At 37.0% G+C, this 17256-nt stretch overlaps 1 protein-coding gene across 1 annotated transcript; it reads right to left on the bottom strand.

Annotated features, from left to right (window-relative positions):
- Positions 1–4310: 4310 nt before the first annotated feature.
- LOC6049902 (RRP12-like protein) lies at positions 4311–14774 on the bottom strand. The gene is made up of 6 exons (XM_038262161.1): positions 11810–14774; positions 5796–6068; positions 5440–5738; positions 5224–5375; positions 4614–5166; positions 4311–4552 (listed from the first exon to the last, which is right to left on the bottom strand). The coding sequence occupies exons 1-6, from the start codon at positions 14633–14635 to the stop codon at positions 4426–4428; spliced, it is 4230 nt and encodes a 1409-aa protein (XP_038118089.1). The 5' UTR covers positions 14636–14774; the 3' UTR covers positions 4311–4425.
- Positions 14775–17256: the final 2482 nt, after the last annotated feature.

Here is a 17256-nt window from a genome sequence, read left to right as displayed (position 1 = left end):
ATAAAACTGAAGCAACATTTGAAAAGGACGGTACGGCATTGCTCTTACTGCCTTTCGTCCCATTGAAACATGTGTAATGAAAGGTCGTAAGAGCCGCCCCTTTTAAATGTTGCTCCAGATATGAAACAAATTTCTCATAATATCACGTTCCATTTCTTTATCAATGTTCAAGACATTTTACTTGGTTAGTAAATTCTAAAATTCTAAAAAATCTAAAATTCCAAAATCTTAAAATTCTGAAATTTTAAAATTCTAAAATTCAGAAATTCTAAACTTCTAAAATTCTAAAATTCTTAAATTCTAAAATTCTAAAATTCTAAAATTCTAAAATTCTAAAATTCTAAAATTCTAAAATTCTAAAATTCTAAAATTCCAAAATTCTAAAATTCTAAAATTCTAAAATTCCAGAATTTTAAAATTCTAAAATTCTAAAATTCTAGAATTCTAAAATTCTAAATTTCTAAAATTCTAAAATCCTAAAATTCTGCAATTTTAAAATTCTAAAATTCTAAAATTCTAAAATTCTAAAATTCTAAAATTCTAAAATTCTAAAATTCTAAAATTCTAAAATTCTAAAATTCTAAAATTCTAAAATTCTAAAATTCTAAAATTCTATAATTCTAAAATTCTAAAATTCTAAAATTCTAAAATTCTAGAATTCTAAAATTCTAAATTCTAAATTCTAAAATTCTAAAATTCTAAAATTCTAAAATTCTAAAATTCTAAAATTCTAATATGAGCAATTCTCGCTGAAACCGTCCCACTAGATGCACATGTTCTCAAATCGTTACGGCAATGTTCTCATTCGATTCAGTGCACCAAAATACCATTAAAACAACCTTCGAACCATTGAAAATGTCAGCCGTTAGCCACCTGTAAATAAAAACTTGTATTGAACTATGGATTTTTTCGAAAAAATGCCCTAATTTGGAGAAATGATATCTCCCAAAATACATTACCAAACATCAAAAAGTTATATATCGTTGGAAAGGTAATCGCGAGGGCTTTTTATCGCACTTTGAAAAACATTTCAAAAAATAATTTTTCATGGGTAATTTTAAGGGTTTTTGAGAAACTTACTCTTAATTTTGAATTTTGACCGTGTTCGCAACCACTTATCATTACGCAACCATTTTCATTCGAAAGATTGGAAGATTTTGCATAAAATCAACTTGAGAAAAGTAGTGTAATGAAATAGTTTTCGTATAGTTATTAACGGATGAAAGAAATTGGTTAAATTTCAGTTAAAAATAACCAAAGCTCAGACTTCAGAAATGTGCCTAATTTACAGTCAAAACAAAGCAGGATTGTATTTGAGCCGAATGTACAGTCATATGAGGCAAATCTGGACATATAGGATGAATAGGGACAGCTATTTCAACTATACTTTCACTCATCAGATCATATTTTTAAATTGTTTATGTAAAAACATACATAAACAAACAAGTTTCTAAATTTTATGCAATTAAGTACTCTGAAAACTAATGTCCTTACTTAGACTGTAGTCTCGATTCGCCACATTTCACTGAAGTAATATTTTATGTACAGAATTTGTTTTGGGAAGATCTGCTTTATTTGTATAACCTCAATCGTGCACAAAAAAGTGCAAAGCTGAAATCAATATTTTTTGATCAAGTTAAAATTGTATGGGGCTGTTGATACCATAAAAACAACCAACAAACTCGATGTTCGTCCAAATCGGACTAGGTCCTTTTATTTGACACCACCCCAAAGTTTCACTTTTCTGCAAACAATGTTAAAAACCTTCATTGACAAACTGCGATATCTCTGAAACCGCAAGCCGTACAATTTCGAGTCAGAACTCACTAGAAAGATTATTAGACGTGGAATTAATAAGTTTAGTCTGTTTTTCAATTAAAACTTTTTTCAATGTATTTATGTTGGACAAATGAAAATTTTAAATTTGGTTTTTATATAGAGAGTAATTGAAAATTAAAGTTAAATAAATCCCAATTTTTTGACATAGAATAGAGAAGAGCGGGGCAACGGTACGCACCTAGTGACAATCATTCTGTCACCGATGACCATAAAATATTTTTGATTCGTTGTACTGCCGTTCTACGCATAATTGTCCCATGTCAGTTTTGGTCGATTTTGACTTTATGACATTTTTAAGTTTAGTTTGATGTGTACTTTAAGAAAAACACATAAAATCTGGTACTTTGTTCGGAAACTCATTAAAAACAACACCAAGTCTGTTTGTCCCATCGTTATACTTCTACGCATAATTGTCCCACCAAGTATTTTCTTTCACGGAATCATTAGTTATACTAAAAATTATGTCTTGTTTACCTTTTGTAAAGCAAGAGAATCACAAATAAAGGTGATAAACTGCTAACTGGGGTGATTAGGGACACATAGGGCGAATAGGAACCCACGGGACAATTATGCGTAGAAACACAGAAATCGGTCGAAAAATTTCAATCGCGTTTTTCTCAGTTGCATCTTTTTGAACATGGGACAATTATGCGTAGAACGGCAGTGTATATATCAAATGGTACCCTTATCACTTGCTTTCAAAACGTAGTACTAGAATTCACCTCAAATTGCTTTTATGTCGAGAACCAGGCAATTACTCTAAAAAAAAAGTGCGTAGCTTTGCCCCGTGTGTGGGGTAAAGGGATTTTTAACTTTTTTTTTTGTTTTAATTTTAGTTAATTTTTCATTCAGTTTTCCATTGGGGGAAGTTTTTAATCTCAAATTAAGGTAAATTTATCATAAATTGACTTGTGTTTTATGAAAGGGCGTCGTCCTATGTGGACGAAAATCGAGTTTGTTGGTTGTTTTTATGGTATCAACAGCCCCATACAATTTTAACTTGATCAAAAAATATTGATTTCAACTTTGCACTTTTTTGTGCACGATTGAGGTTATACAAATAAAGCAGATCTTCCCAAAACAAATTCTGTACATAAAATATTACTTCAGTTATATGTGGCGAATCGAGACTACAGTCTAAGTAAGGACATTAGTTTTCAGAGTACTTAATTGCATAAAATTTAGAAACTTGTTTGTTTATGTATGTTTTTACATAAACAATTTAAAAATATGATCTGATGAGTGAAAGTATAGTTGAAATAGCTGTCCCTATTCATCCTATATGTCCAGATTTGCCTCATATGACTGTACATTCGGCTCAAATACAATCCTGCTTTGTTTTGACTGTAAATTAGGCACATTTCTGAAGTCTGAGCTTTGGTTATTTTTAACTGAAATTTAACCAATTTCTTTCATCCGTTAATAACTATACGAAAACTATTTCATTACACTACTTTTCTCAAGTTGATTTTATGCAAAATCTTCCAATCTTTCGAATGAAAATGGTTGCGTAATGATAGGTGGTTGCGAACACGGTCAAAATTCAAAATTAAGAGTAAGTTTCTCAAAAACCCTTAAAATTACCCATGAAAAATTATTTTTTGAAATGTTTTTCAAAGTGCGATAAAAAGCCCTCGCGATTACCTTTCCAACGATATATAACTTTTGATGTTTGGTAATGTATTTTGGGAGATATCATTTCTCCAAATTAGGCATTTTTTCGAAAAAATCCATAGTTCAATACAAGTTTTTATTTACAGGTGGCTAACGGCTGACATTTTCAATGGTTCGAAGGTTGTTTTAATGGTTTTTTGGTGCGCTGAATCGAATGAGAACATTGCCGTAACGATTTGAGAACATGTGCATCTAGTGGGACGGTTTCAGCGAGAATTGCTCATATTCTAAAATTCTAAAATTCTAAAATTCTAAAATTCTAAAATTCTAAAATTCTTAAATTCCAGAATTCAAAATTCAAAATTTCAAAATTTAAAAATTTAAAAATTCTTCAATTCTAAAAATTGAAAATTTAAAAATTCTAAAAATTTTAAATTTTAAGATTTAAACTTCTCACTTTAAGATTCAGGCTTTCCTCAAGTTGAGCCTGCGCAGTCATTTTTGTCATTTTTTGTAGATCAGTGTAATCTTAGGTCCTTTACTAACCTTCAAATAATCGAGTGCGGCCAAAATATTTAAAAAAAATGGAGGTTAAGTAAAAATCATTTTATTATTCAAATTCAAAAGTTTTGAAAATAAAAATTTATAAAAAATCGAATTAAATAAAAACAACGAAAACGCGGTGCAAGAATATGAGTTTTTAAAGGAAGCAAATTTGATTTGCCTCCCCAACAGTGAAGACGCCCTAACTTGAATTACATTTTGGGCTGTGCAAAAAAATCTTCGTTGCGCTATTTAAAATATCAAGTTTTTAATTTCTAGAATGGGCTATCGGATTTTTTTAGGCAAATCATGACTTTTTTTCTATCTGATTAATATTGTTTACTTTATTTACATCAAATACCACAAAATGAACAAAAATCCACTTTTCCTGGTTCTTATCCCTCACTCCGAACTCACTAACGGTTCGTCTCACTTCCGCTTGCCACCGCCTCCGGCGCCAGTCTTCTTCACCATCCGGTTCTTTGCTCCGGCCGCCGCCCCCTTCCTCGCTCCCTTCACAATACCTTTGAACTGACCCGCACTTTTGGCGCGTTTTCTGAAAATCAAATTTCGAAAGTTATTTCCTGTTTCTGGAACACGAAAATGGAAGGACCTACCTCCTGTTGAGCGAATTTCTGCTCAGCGGCACGTACGCGTACGGTTCGTGCTTGCCCTTCTTCAGCATGTCACCCTGGGCCTTCTTCGAGCGGTACTCGGTGCCGCTCGCCGACACAAACGTCTTGGTGCTCTTGGACGACTTGCCGCTGTAGCCGGACTTGACGGACGCGGCCACCGGTCGATGGATGCCCTTGCCACCTGCGACGTACCCTCTGCTGCTGGCGCCGCCACTCATGCCCGACCGCATGCTCATCGCTTCCATGGCCTTTCGCTTGCGCGAGGACGGTCCGCCAGCGCCGTCGGCCGGTTCCGTCTCGTCCTCGGCGTTGCTGTCGCTGCTCTCTTCGTCGTAGACGCGCTTCTTCGCCTTGTCCTTGTACCCGACGGCCTCGTCCGGATCCTCGTCCGAGTCGGAGTAGTCCTCGATGTCCTCGATGATGAGGCGACCGTCGGCGGCCGTCGCGAAGCCTCGGTTGGGGTCCTTCTTCTTGGTGGCAGGGCCGCGGTTGAGGCCGGAACTTCCCGGCTCCGACTGGTCCATCGGTTGGGATGCTAGAGTAGGAATTTTGTTAGTTTAGAAAAAGACAAGCGTAACTAATCAAAGCTTACTGGTGATCTTGCTAATTGCGTCCAGGTCGGCCAAATCGACAATGTTCTCCGGAGATTCCTTGATGTAGGTGGCCATCTTCTTCTTGGCCTTTCGTTCATCCTCAACGCCAGAGTCAGAGTCCGAGTCGGAATCTGCCAGGATGTCGTCGATGCTGCAAGGAGAAAATGTTCAATTAGAAACGACCCAAACATGCTTCGTCTAACCCCCAAACTCACGTCAAGCTCTTCTTCTCCAGATGTCCGGCCAGCTCGCTTTCCTCATCGTCCGAGTCCGAGTCCGCACCTCCCGCACCACCCTTCTTCTTGCGCTTCTGATCCTCGAGCTTATTCCGCCGTGCCCGCGCCATCTCCTTGCGAATCTTCTTGAGTCGCTTGTGGGTGACCTCGTCGTTTCCTGGCACCAGTTTGATGATCTCCTCCGCGCCGAACCGCTTGCACAGCCGCTTCAGCGTGTAGCCCACCAGCTGCCGGCAGTGGCGCTTCGTGTCCGCGTTCATCATGGAAATCGCCTTCGTCTACAATTATTAAAGCGATTACAATCTAGCTTTCAACAGTTAATGCTCTCCCCTTACAATCAACGGCAAATAATTTGTGACCAGCGGCACCGGCAGGATCTTCACGTACAGCAGCACAAAGTTGAGGGCGGCCTCCACCTCGGTGCGGTTGTTCCCGATCACGAACGTGCCGACCTGCTCGAGCATGAAGCGCAGCGTGTCCACCGTCAGCGTCCCGGTGAACGTCTGCAGCACGTTCTTCAACACCCAGATGGTGTTCGCGATGAGGATGCTGTCGCCGGTGAAGCCCGCGATGATCAGATCCACAAACTCGTTGATTTTGGACTCGTTCTATGGGGGAAGAGGGGGAAATGAAAGTGTCGATTAATGTCAAGAGTAATTCATTACGTGTCATCCACAAATGACGTAGTACTTTTAGGGGATTGGAGACCCCCTCGCCTTCGAAGCATTTTCTTCTAATGCAAAATTCCATAATGTCATATGAATCGTCAAAGAATATAAACCAAAATCGTGTCTTCAGCATAATTTTAGGTTATACATTATTTCGAACTTTCCAGAAAAAATTCATGGTGTCGATCCAAATCCCAAAATAAAATTCCCTGACTTTTCCTTGACCTCTCCAGACCACCAATTTTTTTTTATTTTCTATTTTTTACTAACATATTGTTTAGAGCGTTTTTATGGTTTCATGCATTTTTCTTTTTGAATATTGGAAATTTAAGATATTGAAAAACTTCAATGACTTTTTTATTTTATTTTTTTTAACGATGGATTTTGCAAAAACTTAAAAACTTTTTTTTTAATTTTGTCAACCATTTTTTTCCATTTTGTTGCCTTTGGCAGAATTAAAATTTTTGATTGTATTTTTATAAAAAAAAACTAAAGGTTTTGGAGACGAAAACTCGAAAAAACATGTAATTTTGCAGAACCTTAAGTGTTAATTTTTCAAGCACATGTTTACGGTTTTAAAAAAGATCTATGTTTTTTTCAACAATGTTTGTATTTAAAGTAAACAGTTTGCTGGATATTTGAAGAAAACATCTCCTTAAATAATTTTACAAAAAAATATTTTTGCTATAAAATAAAAAAAGTTTTCTACCTTGACCAGAGCCTACAGACGATCAATCACACGATCAATATATTTTATAAAAATAAAAACAAAATACAACCTGCTCGAGCTTTTCGAAAAGTCATTATTTATCAAACTTAGATATTTGGGTGTTTTGGAATAGATTCCAAATCTATGCTCAATCTGACCACGGGAACTCCACCTTGTAAGCCATTGAATGTTGTTTGGGAAAAATATGTAAAATGTAGTTGTACAATAGCGTGGCTCACGGATATATGAAAAAGACAAAGTGTTCAATTTCGAACGCCTCGACCGAAATTTTGTAGCAATATGGCCCCAGAACATAACCTGAAATTTTGAGCGTATTTGGTTAAGGTTTAGTACTTCCACCATTGACCTGAAGTTAGTATGGAACTTCTAAAAATTTACTATGAGAAATTTTCATAGAGAAAGTTTAAAAAAAAAATAAAATAAAAAAATAAATAAATAAATCTCGGATGCTGGATCTTAATTAAAGTTGAAACAACTTTTCCGAAGAGACCATATTTTATGAATTCCTTTATTCAGGGTTGTTACGGAGAAATCGAAAAAAAATATCCGCGCCATCCCAAAACCCAATCCGCGCAAAATCTGCGTCATTTTAAGAAAATTATTTTTGCGACAAACATATTAAAAAGTTTCATAATAAATTAAATTTTGTAACCTGAGAACGCAGAATCTTGAAACGCTGAAAATGTATTATTGCTAGGATTAGGTAAACTAGAGGAAAAATCCAAAACAAACATCTTGGCATAAAAAAAAATAAAAAATTTCAACATTTAAAAATTTAAACCTAAAAACTGAATCAAAACTAAATAAAGAAAAATAATAAAATTTTGAGATTTTAAATTTAAGATACAGTTCATACTCGATGATCTTACCAAAGCGTCACTTAGAAAAATCGAAGCAAATTTTCCTTCATCTTCTTCTCAGAAATTCCCTAACCGAAAAAAATAATTCCAAAAATACTTCAAATTTTATCAGGTTTTCTGTAATCTAAGATGGTAACAAAAATGGCAGCATTCAAGAACCTAGGAATTTAAGAATTTAAGAATTTAAGAATTTAAGAATTAAAAATTTAAGAATTTAAGAATTTAAGAAAATACATTTTTTGTTCTCTTGAATTATTTTGAAATATTGATGTTTTTGAATTTGTTTTTTTTCAGATTTTTAAATTTTCAATTTGAAAATTTCGAATCTTTTATATTTTTTAAATATGATTTTTTTTGGTTTTTAATACTATTTTTGCTAATTTTATTTCCTAAAATCTGAATAATTTAATTTTGAATATAAGAAATACCTCCTTTCCTTTGTAACTTTTTTCCTTCCCCTGCTCAATTTTTCTCCCGTGTACCAGTAAACTCTAACACCGTTTGAATTAGTCAGCTGTTGAAAGGTACCCCATATCTCATCTTAGGATAATTACTGCACTGATGTTTTTGCCAAAACAATCCAATAAATGGAATGAAATGAAATGAAATAATTTTAAATGTGTATTTTTTTAATGTTTTGTTTTTTTTGTTTAATTTAAAAAAAATATTTCTACTGGTTGAATCCCATCTAAAATTCAAAGGCGGAGGCCAGCTTCTGTTACGTCCAATGAAGCTCATATTTGGGATATAAGCACAGTACACCCACTGGAACATGCCCCAATAATAATTTTTGTTACATCCTAATATCTATATCTTCAGGAAAAGTTTAAATTATGATTAAGATTCACAAGATTAAAATTGAATGTATCCAGTATAAAAGAATACTAAATAAGAGTAAAAAACATTACTCAAAACTTAAAAGAAATTAAATATTCAGAGTCAGTATGTTTAAAAATGAGTTGAGTGTAGTAATACCTTTATTTAGGAAATCCTCAACAACACATTTAAAAAAATATCTCTTCATAATCTTCATCTTTAGACGTTTCGAAAATACAAACCAAAATTTTCAGAAGAAAATTCAATTAATAAGAAATCGAAGTTTTTGCTCAACGAAAAAAAAAAATATTTGATAATATTTTTCTTTATAAGTTGAAAGTAATTTTATCTCTCTATAATTTTTTTAATCAAAATTGCTACCGCGCGAAATCCGCGCCTAATTCGCGCCGTCCGTAGCAACCCTGTTTATTCCATAAATTTTTGTTTTATTTCTTTAATTCTTGAATTTAATTCTTTAATTTTTTTATTCCATTTCACCACCACTATTTTGCTTACATTTTAGATTACACAAAATTAGATAACTTTGGATCATTTTTAAAACATAGTTCAGTTTAATTTTGAGAAAAATAAGAATTTAGATAACTAAAAAATAATACTAAAGTGAAATTTTGGGAAATTTTCTAGCCTTACAATTTTTTTAGAATTTTAGAATAAAATTTAAAAATTTAAGAAATCAACAATTCAAAAAATATAAGAATTTCAAAATTTTAAAAATTTAGAATCTTTGAGCTTTAGAATTTAATTTTCAAATGTTTGATTTTTTTTTACTTTAGATTTTTTAATCATTCAATTTTTCTGAAAAAATGATGATTTTCTCTATGGTCTCTATATGCTGAGCAAACGACCAATTTTAGAACAAATCTCTGAGGATGGTGGGGCAACTGCCTCATATTGTCCCACCCTGTGTGCGCTAGTAATTTGTAATTTTCAGTTGAACGCAAATCCAATGCAAATCCAAATTATTTGATTTTTAAACCTAAACATATTGCAAACAAGCAATGCAATTACAAAAAGAAATGAAATTTTGTAGTAATATTTTTAGGATCATCGAAATTCCCTGACCCAGCTTAACATTCCCTGACTTTCCCTGACTTTTCCAGGTCAAATAAAATTCCCTGACAATTCCAGGTTTTCCCTGACTTTTCCAGAAATCGACACCATGAAAAAATCACTTGAACAAAAAGCTTTTTTTTATCCTTGAACCTAGAATTTCCACAATACGTTTTTTAAAAGGTAAGGCAATTCGCAATTTTCAGTGTAAGAACGGGCCTTTATGCACCAGGTTCCCGACGAACACGCATTGCCCTTACACCTACATCTCTCTCTCTTGCTCTGAGTCAGAGCGAGCAACACGCTAGAACACGCTTTGAGTGTTCGTGCCAGGCAGCGATGGAATAATCATCATCAAAAAAAATCATTAAATGTTCATCAAGAGAAAAAATCCGAAGGGAGCATGCTCTCCTCTCTCGCGCACGAAAGATCAGTGAAAGGAATCTAAAAAAATCATCATCTTGATTATAGAGCTATCTAAGCCCGATCTCACGCACACTAGCACACCTTTTGTTTTGCTGGCTGGTACAAAATTTAACCTCACTTTTTTCGTGTACGTACACGCAATACATGCGCACGTAAAAAACTCTATTCGGCAGAACATATTTTTCACCACTACACTACTAATGTGTGTAAACAAAGTGGCGGGTTGTTACGGGAGAGTCGAAAAAAAATCCGCGCCAAATCCGCGCCGACCTAAAATCCGAAACCGCGCAAAATCCACACCATATAAAAAAATATCGCGACCAACATTTGAGAAATTTTATTTTTTAATGAAGAAAAACTAATTCAGAAAGTATTTGATTAAAAAAACTCGTTTAATGGTTAAAGGCTCCAAAAGAATGAAAGCAATAAATCCATCAAAAAAAATCCTCAAGAGACGGTCAAGGCAAGGGTCATGAAAAAAAATCTTCAAAATAGAAAATACAATATTTAAAAACCTAAAAATTTAACTTCAAAAATATAACCTCAAAATCTAAAATTATAATATGATAAAGTTTTAAATTTCGAATCTAAATATTCATAATCTAAGAATTGTTATACAGTTTGTAATCCAAGATCCTCGCTAAAATGTCACTCCGAAAGAAAATTAATTTCCGATATTTAAAATAATGTCTTCTCATAATTTCAAAATCTCTTACAAAAAATAGGACTTCAAAAATTGTGGAATTCAAGAATTTGAGAATTTAAGAACTAAGAATTTAAAATTAAAAACATTTAAAAATTTACGACTTTATGAATTTACAAATTTAATAGTTTAAGAATTTTAGAATTTTAGAATTTTAGAATTTTAGAATTTTAGAATTTTAGAATTTTAGAATTTTAAAATTTTAGAATTTTAGAATTTTAGAATTTTAGAATTTTAGAATTTTAGAATTTTAGAATTTTAGAATTTTAGAATTTTAGAATTTTAGAATTTTAGAATTTTAGAATTTTAGAATTTTAGAATTTAAGAATTTAAGAATTTAAGAATTTAAGAATTTAAGAATTTTAGAATTTTAGAATTTAAGAATTAAAGAATTTAGGATTTTAGCATTTAAGAATTTTAGAATTTATAAGCTTAAGGATACTAAAATCATTTTAGATTTGAGAAATTTTTTTCTATATTGTTTTGAATTTGATATTTTTTTAGTTTTTAAATTTTGGCTTTTTAATTTTGATTTTTTTTAAATCTTCAAATTTTCGATTACCCAAATTTTAGGTATTTTGAATTTCAGATTGCTAATATTTTGAATTTCGAAATTTCAGAATTTTTAAATTACGATTTTAGAAATTTCGAAAAAAAAATTAATATTTATTTTGATATTTTTTGTTAGTCCAGTTCATTTTTCGTTGGGAGCGGATGGGAATCGAACCCAGAACCATTCGCTTGCAAAGCGAACATCGTAACCATTCAGCTACGACTGTCCCCTTTTGGCATATTTAAAAAAAACTAAATTATTTTAAAATAAATTGAAGTTATAAAAAAACTCAAGTTTTTAAACTTCAGATTCAAAAAACCTTTTTTTTTAATTTCCATATTGATTTTTTTTTTCAATATTATAGTACAGTAGTAGCATTTTTGCACAAACAGTGCATGATTAAAACATTTCAAGAACTCTTAAATAAGGCGTTTCGACGTTTGACGTTAAGGCGGACTAGCTTAAAAATATACATACAAATAAAAGCATAAAGAACCAACTTTCTAACAAAACTATACTTACATTAAACATCGTTCCAATCATCTCGACCAGATCGTTGGACAGATTCTCCTGCTTGACGGCCTCCACATTGTAGGACGCGATCGCCTCCGGAATCGTCCGCGTCACAAGCTTGTTGTTTGTTTTGATCTCCGGGTTCTTCTCAATCAGCAGCTTCAAACAGGCCAACCGCGGCGCCTGAATCCCGTCGAACGTCGAGTGCAGCGTTCCCAGAAGCAACTTTTCAACGTTCCCGCGGCGCGTGTTCCGGAACTCTACGCAACCCGGGTGGTCTGAGGCTAGGATCTCCCGCAGCAGCTTGAACGCCTTCTTCATCTGCCGGCGCACGTTGGCGTTCGTTTTGGCTACGGTTTCCTGGGACTTGTCCCGCTTCAGGATCACCGTGATGTACCGCTGGTAGATGTCGTCGAGTTTTTCCGCTGATTGGTAGAGCGAGAGTTGTTCGACGACGTCGAACAGCATGTCGTAGATGAAGGTTCCGGGGGCTTTGGTGGTCAGTTGGTCTAGGGCGACCTTGTGCAGCTCGTCGAGGATTGGAGCGGGGGTGATTGCGAGGTAGGTTTTGATCACGTCGAACGCGGCTTGGCGGACTTCGTTTTCGTAGCTGCCCTTGGGTTTTGTGGTGTAGATGTTGAAGAGTCGCGGCAGGAAGTTCTTCGCGTACTTGCCAACTTCGGCTTTGTCGGCGTCGGATTCTAGATGGGGGATGAGTTCCTTGAGGCCGTCCAGGATGGGCGAGCGAAGGTCGGGGTTTTCGTTGAGGACCGTTCCGAGCGTTTTGGCAATCAGTTTGAAGTTTTGAATGTCCTGGGGGCGGCGACAGAAGCCCGGGAAGAGACCCCACAGTTGGCAGCAGAGCAGTTCGAACACGTGCGCCTGTTGTTTGTTGTCCGTTTCTTTGAACTTGTTCCAGAGGACGTAGCACTGGTAGGCCAACTTGAGGATGACGCTGTTGAAGATCTCCAGCCGGGACGCGTTGAGTCCTTCGCGCAGCAGCGGCAACATCCACGTCTTTTCCAGGTCGATTTTGCCCGATTCTTCCGCCAACGGAATGCACTGCAGCACGAGACCGGTGTCCATGGAACCGACCGCCTGCAGCACGGCATGTTCGATCTGAATTCGGCTGGAAGACTGCGGGTCGTAACGGTTTCCGAGCGTCTTCAACGCCGGGGCCAGCGTCGGCCCAAAGTGCTTGCCAGCGATGTCGAACGCGATCGCCAGGATGATCAGAACCTGGTTCGAGGCGTGACCGAAGGGGGCCGAGCTGAGGACGTCCGTAATGGCGGTTAAAATCCGCTCGATCGGGACGCGATGCTTCTCGACCTCGTCGTCTTCGCAGCAGGCTTGAACGCACTCGTACAGGATGTCTTTGAGGGAGTTGCTCGCGGAGGACACGACCTCCATCCGGTCCGAGGACCAAAAATCACGCGTGCAAACGTCCACGAAGCGTGGCAGGGCGCTGCTGCACATGGTCAGGTTGGATTTGGCCAGGAAGAGATGACCCTCCTTGAGGACCGTCAACCAGGCAATGATCTGCTTCGAGTCGGAACGATCCGGGCGGTAGTCGTACAGGGCGGCGATCAACTTTCCCGCTAGAGTTGGCGTAAGATTTTCTGTTTTGGACGAAAAGAGCGAGTGGAACGTCTGGAAGCAGTTGGTCCGGATGAGGACGTTCGTTGCGGTCATGATCGAGAGCAGACTTTCCGCGACCAGTTTGATGTCGTCCTTCGAAAAGCCTGGCAGGGCGTTGTGCAGCAATCCCAGCGTGTGAAGCACCAGCGTCTGATTGTTGCCGATGTTCTCCGGCTTGAACTGTCCCACGCAGAACCGCGCCACGCGACCGCCAACCGGGTGGCATTTGACCCCGGGTTTGGCCTGTTGCTCTCCGTCGTCCATCTTCTCCTCATCGCCCATCTTCGGTGGCAACATGAAGCAGCTACCATGGATGATGGCCACAACGGCGTGCTGGGCCGCCTTCCGGATCTTCGGCTTCGTATGGATCACAAACGACAAAATCCCGTCGAAGAACTTCAACGTCGATGACAACTTCCACTGGGAATACTCCTGCGCTCGCAGAACCACCGACAAACACCCGACAATGCTGCGCACCATGTTCTGATTGTCCGACTCCGCGTACCGCTCCAACAACCCCAGCAACGTCTGTGCCGTCTCCGAGAACTTCTTCCTCAACACCGCCTCCGGAACCGACTTAATTCCCATCGAAAGCAGCGAAACCGCCGCCACCGTGTCCGATTCCTCCTTCGTCGCCTCAATCGTTTCCATCAGCCCCAAAAAGTACTCCGTACTGCTCTGACTACCCCCGTTCTCCTTGATGACCTCCGTAAGCGCCGCCAGAATCGCCAACATGTCCTTCTGCAGCTGCGAATCCGCCCGGAAGTTGTTCAACAGCTTCTTGAAGCTCATATTACTGCAAGCACTCCAGTTCGAAGCAAACGTCTGGAACGTCTTAAACGTCCCCAACCCCCCAGACCCGGTCATCCCATCATCCCCGTCCCCATCATTCATACTGAACGACTTCATACTGGCCGCGATGTCGTTCACCGTCGGTCCTCCCTCCTTCCCCCCGTCACCACCCTTCTTCCCATAAGACTGAATCGCATCGTGCTTCAGCACCGCCTCCAGCGTCAACCGGCTCGCCGACCCGGACTCATCCGCCGCCGGCGGAGCCAAGCTCAAATTCGCCTGGAAGAACCGACTCTTGGCCTTCGCCCGGTGCTTGTTCGTCTCCGGGTTCGAGGTGGACGCGTGACCGCGGGCCCACCGCTTGTTGCCCGGCTTCTTCTTCAGCTTGGAACGGAATTTACCCATCGTAGCAGGTTGCGGCACTTAGTTCATGGGAGGGGGGTTTAACGGAATCGGAACCACTTTTTCTTCACGAGTCGTGCACGGGAAAATTTTTCCTCAAAGCACACGCGGCGGCGACGGCGAACTGTGTGGAATGCAAACCAAAACAAACGTGCTCGCGTGCGGGAGCTGCTGTCAAAATGTGAGGTTATGTTGGTGGGAAAAGGGTAACGCGACGTAACGCCACCCACTGGAGGTAAACAGATTTTTCTGAGTGCACGGAAAGATTTGGCGAAATTTTGTTATGAAGATTTGTGTTTAGTTTGGAAAAAAGTTGAAATTTAACTAAAATCTTGAGTTTCTTTTGAAAAGGACCTATAGGCTATTGTATTTCATATGTTTATAGGACTTTATCAAAAAATCTCTAGAAATGAACTCGCAATATGGAGACTTTTGTGTAAAATTGTCTGGAGAATCGATTCCCGTATGTATTCGGTTTTTTTCAAAATGTTGACGTTTAGAACACTTAAACAAACAGTTTCAGTAAATGATTTTTTGTGTTTTTTTTTAAATGAGTTGCTCCATCCTGCACTTTTCGTGAGTGTTTTTTTTTAGGCTATTTTTACAAAAAAATTGAACGAAGGAAAATCGTGGGCTCACCTCCAAATTTGATTTTTAAACTTAAAAATCAAGAAAATTCATAAAAGTGACGTGTTTTTTTCTTTCAGTGTATTTTTTCCGAAAGCCCGTCAAATTTTTTAGGGCATCTCCACCGCAGAGATCTAATTGCTTGGCAAACCTATCGGTTGGATCCCCAGTTTTAGCTTTGCTCCGTAGCTAATACACGTTTTCGCACCGCTGGGAGCTAATTTGGCTACCGAATCAAGCCCACCGCGGGGATCTAATTTAAAAAAAATCATATTCTAGCCGTTTTTGTTGATCGAAATCAATAAAACTACATTCTAGCATGATAGAACATGCTTCCAATTGCACTATATGTCCTAATTGTTTACTTACATCAATAAAATATCATTTTCAAATTTTTAAAAGAGTTCATCCGATTTGCTCCCTACATGTTTGCACCCCAACTTTCGCACCGCGAGTAGCAAAGCAAAAGCTAAATTAGCCTTCGAGTTCATTCAGCGAAGAAAAAGTTCATCGGGAATCCGTCGAGTAGCCAAGATAGGTGCTCGAGAAGTCCCCGAGCCGAAGGTGGCTAATTTTTACAGCGATTTTTTGAATTATTTGTATTTGTTTTTGTTGAAGATGCATTTATTTTGAGTATAAAATATGAATGAATATTAAAGAAATCAGTAATTTATTTCAAAACGATTTTATTAAATTGAAAGGTTGTGGAATTTATATATTTTTTTTTGTATTTTTTAAATAAAAAATAATCAACCACATATTTTAATATAAGCAAATCATCACCGAAAATTTAAACATGAATGTCCAAAATTTAAAAATAACTAAACTGATTTGAACATTTTTAAATTATGTATAAAATTCAAATATATATCAAGCGTAACAATGTAATTGGTCCAATGTGAGTTAGTAAACAAAGGGGGTGTATCTTGCTCACGTCAGTGAGGAGTAAGAAAAAATTACGAATACGTTTATTTTTATTATTTTTTTTTTTTCATTTTATTTAAAAATATTTTGAATGGTTGTACCGTAAAGGCTGATACGCAGATCCGAAGGAACGCAAAACTCCATATAAAAAAACGCCCAAGAAACGGTCAGGGAAAGGGTCACGAAAAGATTTTTCTTAAGCGGTACGCAGCATAAACGAAAAATCGAGCCAAACATTTCATTAGGGCACAAAACCAAAAAGTAAACATTCGGGATTATTCCACTATTCCACTCCATAGTACACTCCCTACATGCCCTCCAAGAATCAGATTGATAGCAAACAATTTCCTATTGAAAAAATCAAAAAAACAAAAGGGCACATAACAATGTTCACTCCAAACCAGAAAAAAAGTTCAATTGTGCCCTTTTCTTTTTCGTTAGTTTTTCGTGGTTAAGGAACTTTCTATGTTATAAAGTGAACTTTTCATACATTCTTAACACTAATTCTCTTCAAAACAAAGTTTGGTTAACGTTTCACCAAGGGTTTCTGCAGAAAAAAAACTTCGTCGAAATACAATATTGAATACGGCCCGCGGCTGCTGTTCAGTACACTTTTGAAGAATTTTAATGTTTCACATACCTTATCTGCTCCATTCGATCATAAAACTTCACCAATTATCAAAATTTCCTCTGAATTCCTCATTATTTCTAACTAAACAAAAGGGCCCATAAACATCATTCAAAACAACAATCCGGTGACAGCGCTTTAGTGCCCTTTTAGTTCTCTTCGAAATTGCATTTAGAAAGGGCCCATTATGAACAGCAGTTGGAAAGCTAAAAGGGCCTAATAACGAGATTTTTTAAAATTATGAGTTTTATTGCGAAAATCAACATAAATTAAGAAGCAGTAAAGCAGAGTTGAGGATAATGGTGTGTTTTATCGAACCATCAGTAAAAATACCTTCAGTCATGCTTATTTTTTAAATAGGAATTGAAACAAGTTGTCCATTTTTTGCAAGCGATTTTCTCGAATCGCGGTTTTTGCTTTTGTGCCCTAATGAAATGTTTGGCTC

Source organism: Culex quinquefasciatus, chromosome 3 (genome assembly GCF_015732765.1).
Source record: "Culex quinquefasciatus strain JHB chromosome 3, VPISU_Cqui_1.0_pri_paternal, whole genome shotgun sequence".
NCBI classification, from domain to species: domain Eukaryota; kingdom Metazoa; phylum Arthropoda; class Insecta; order Diptera; family Culicidae; genus Culex; species Culex quinquefasciatus.
This window is presented reverse-complemented; position numbering and strand designations above follow the sequence as displayed.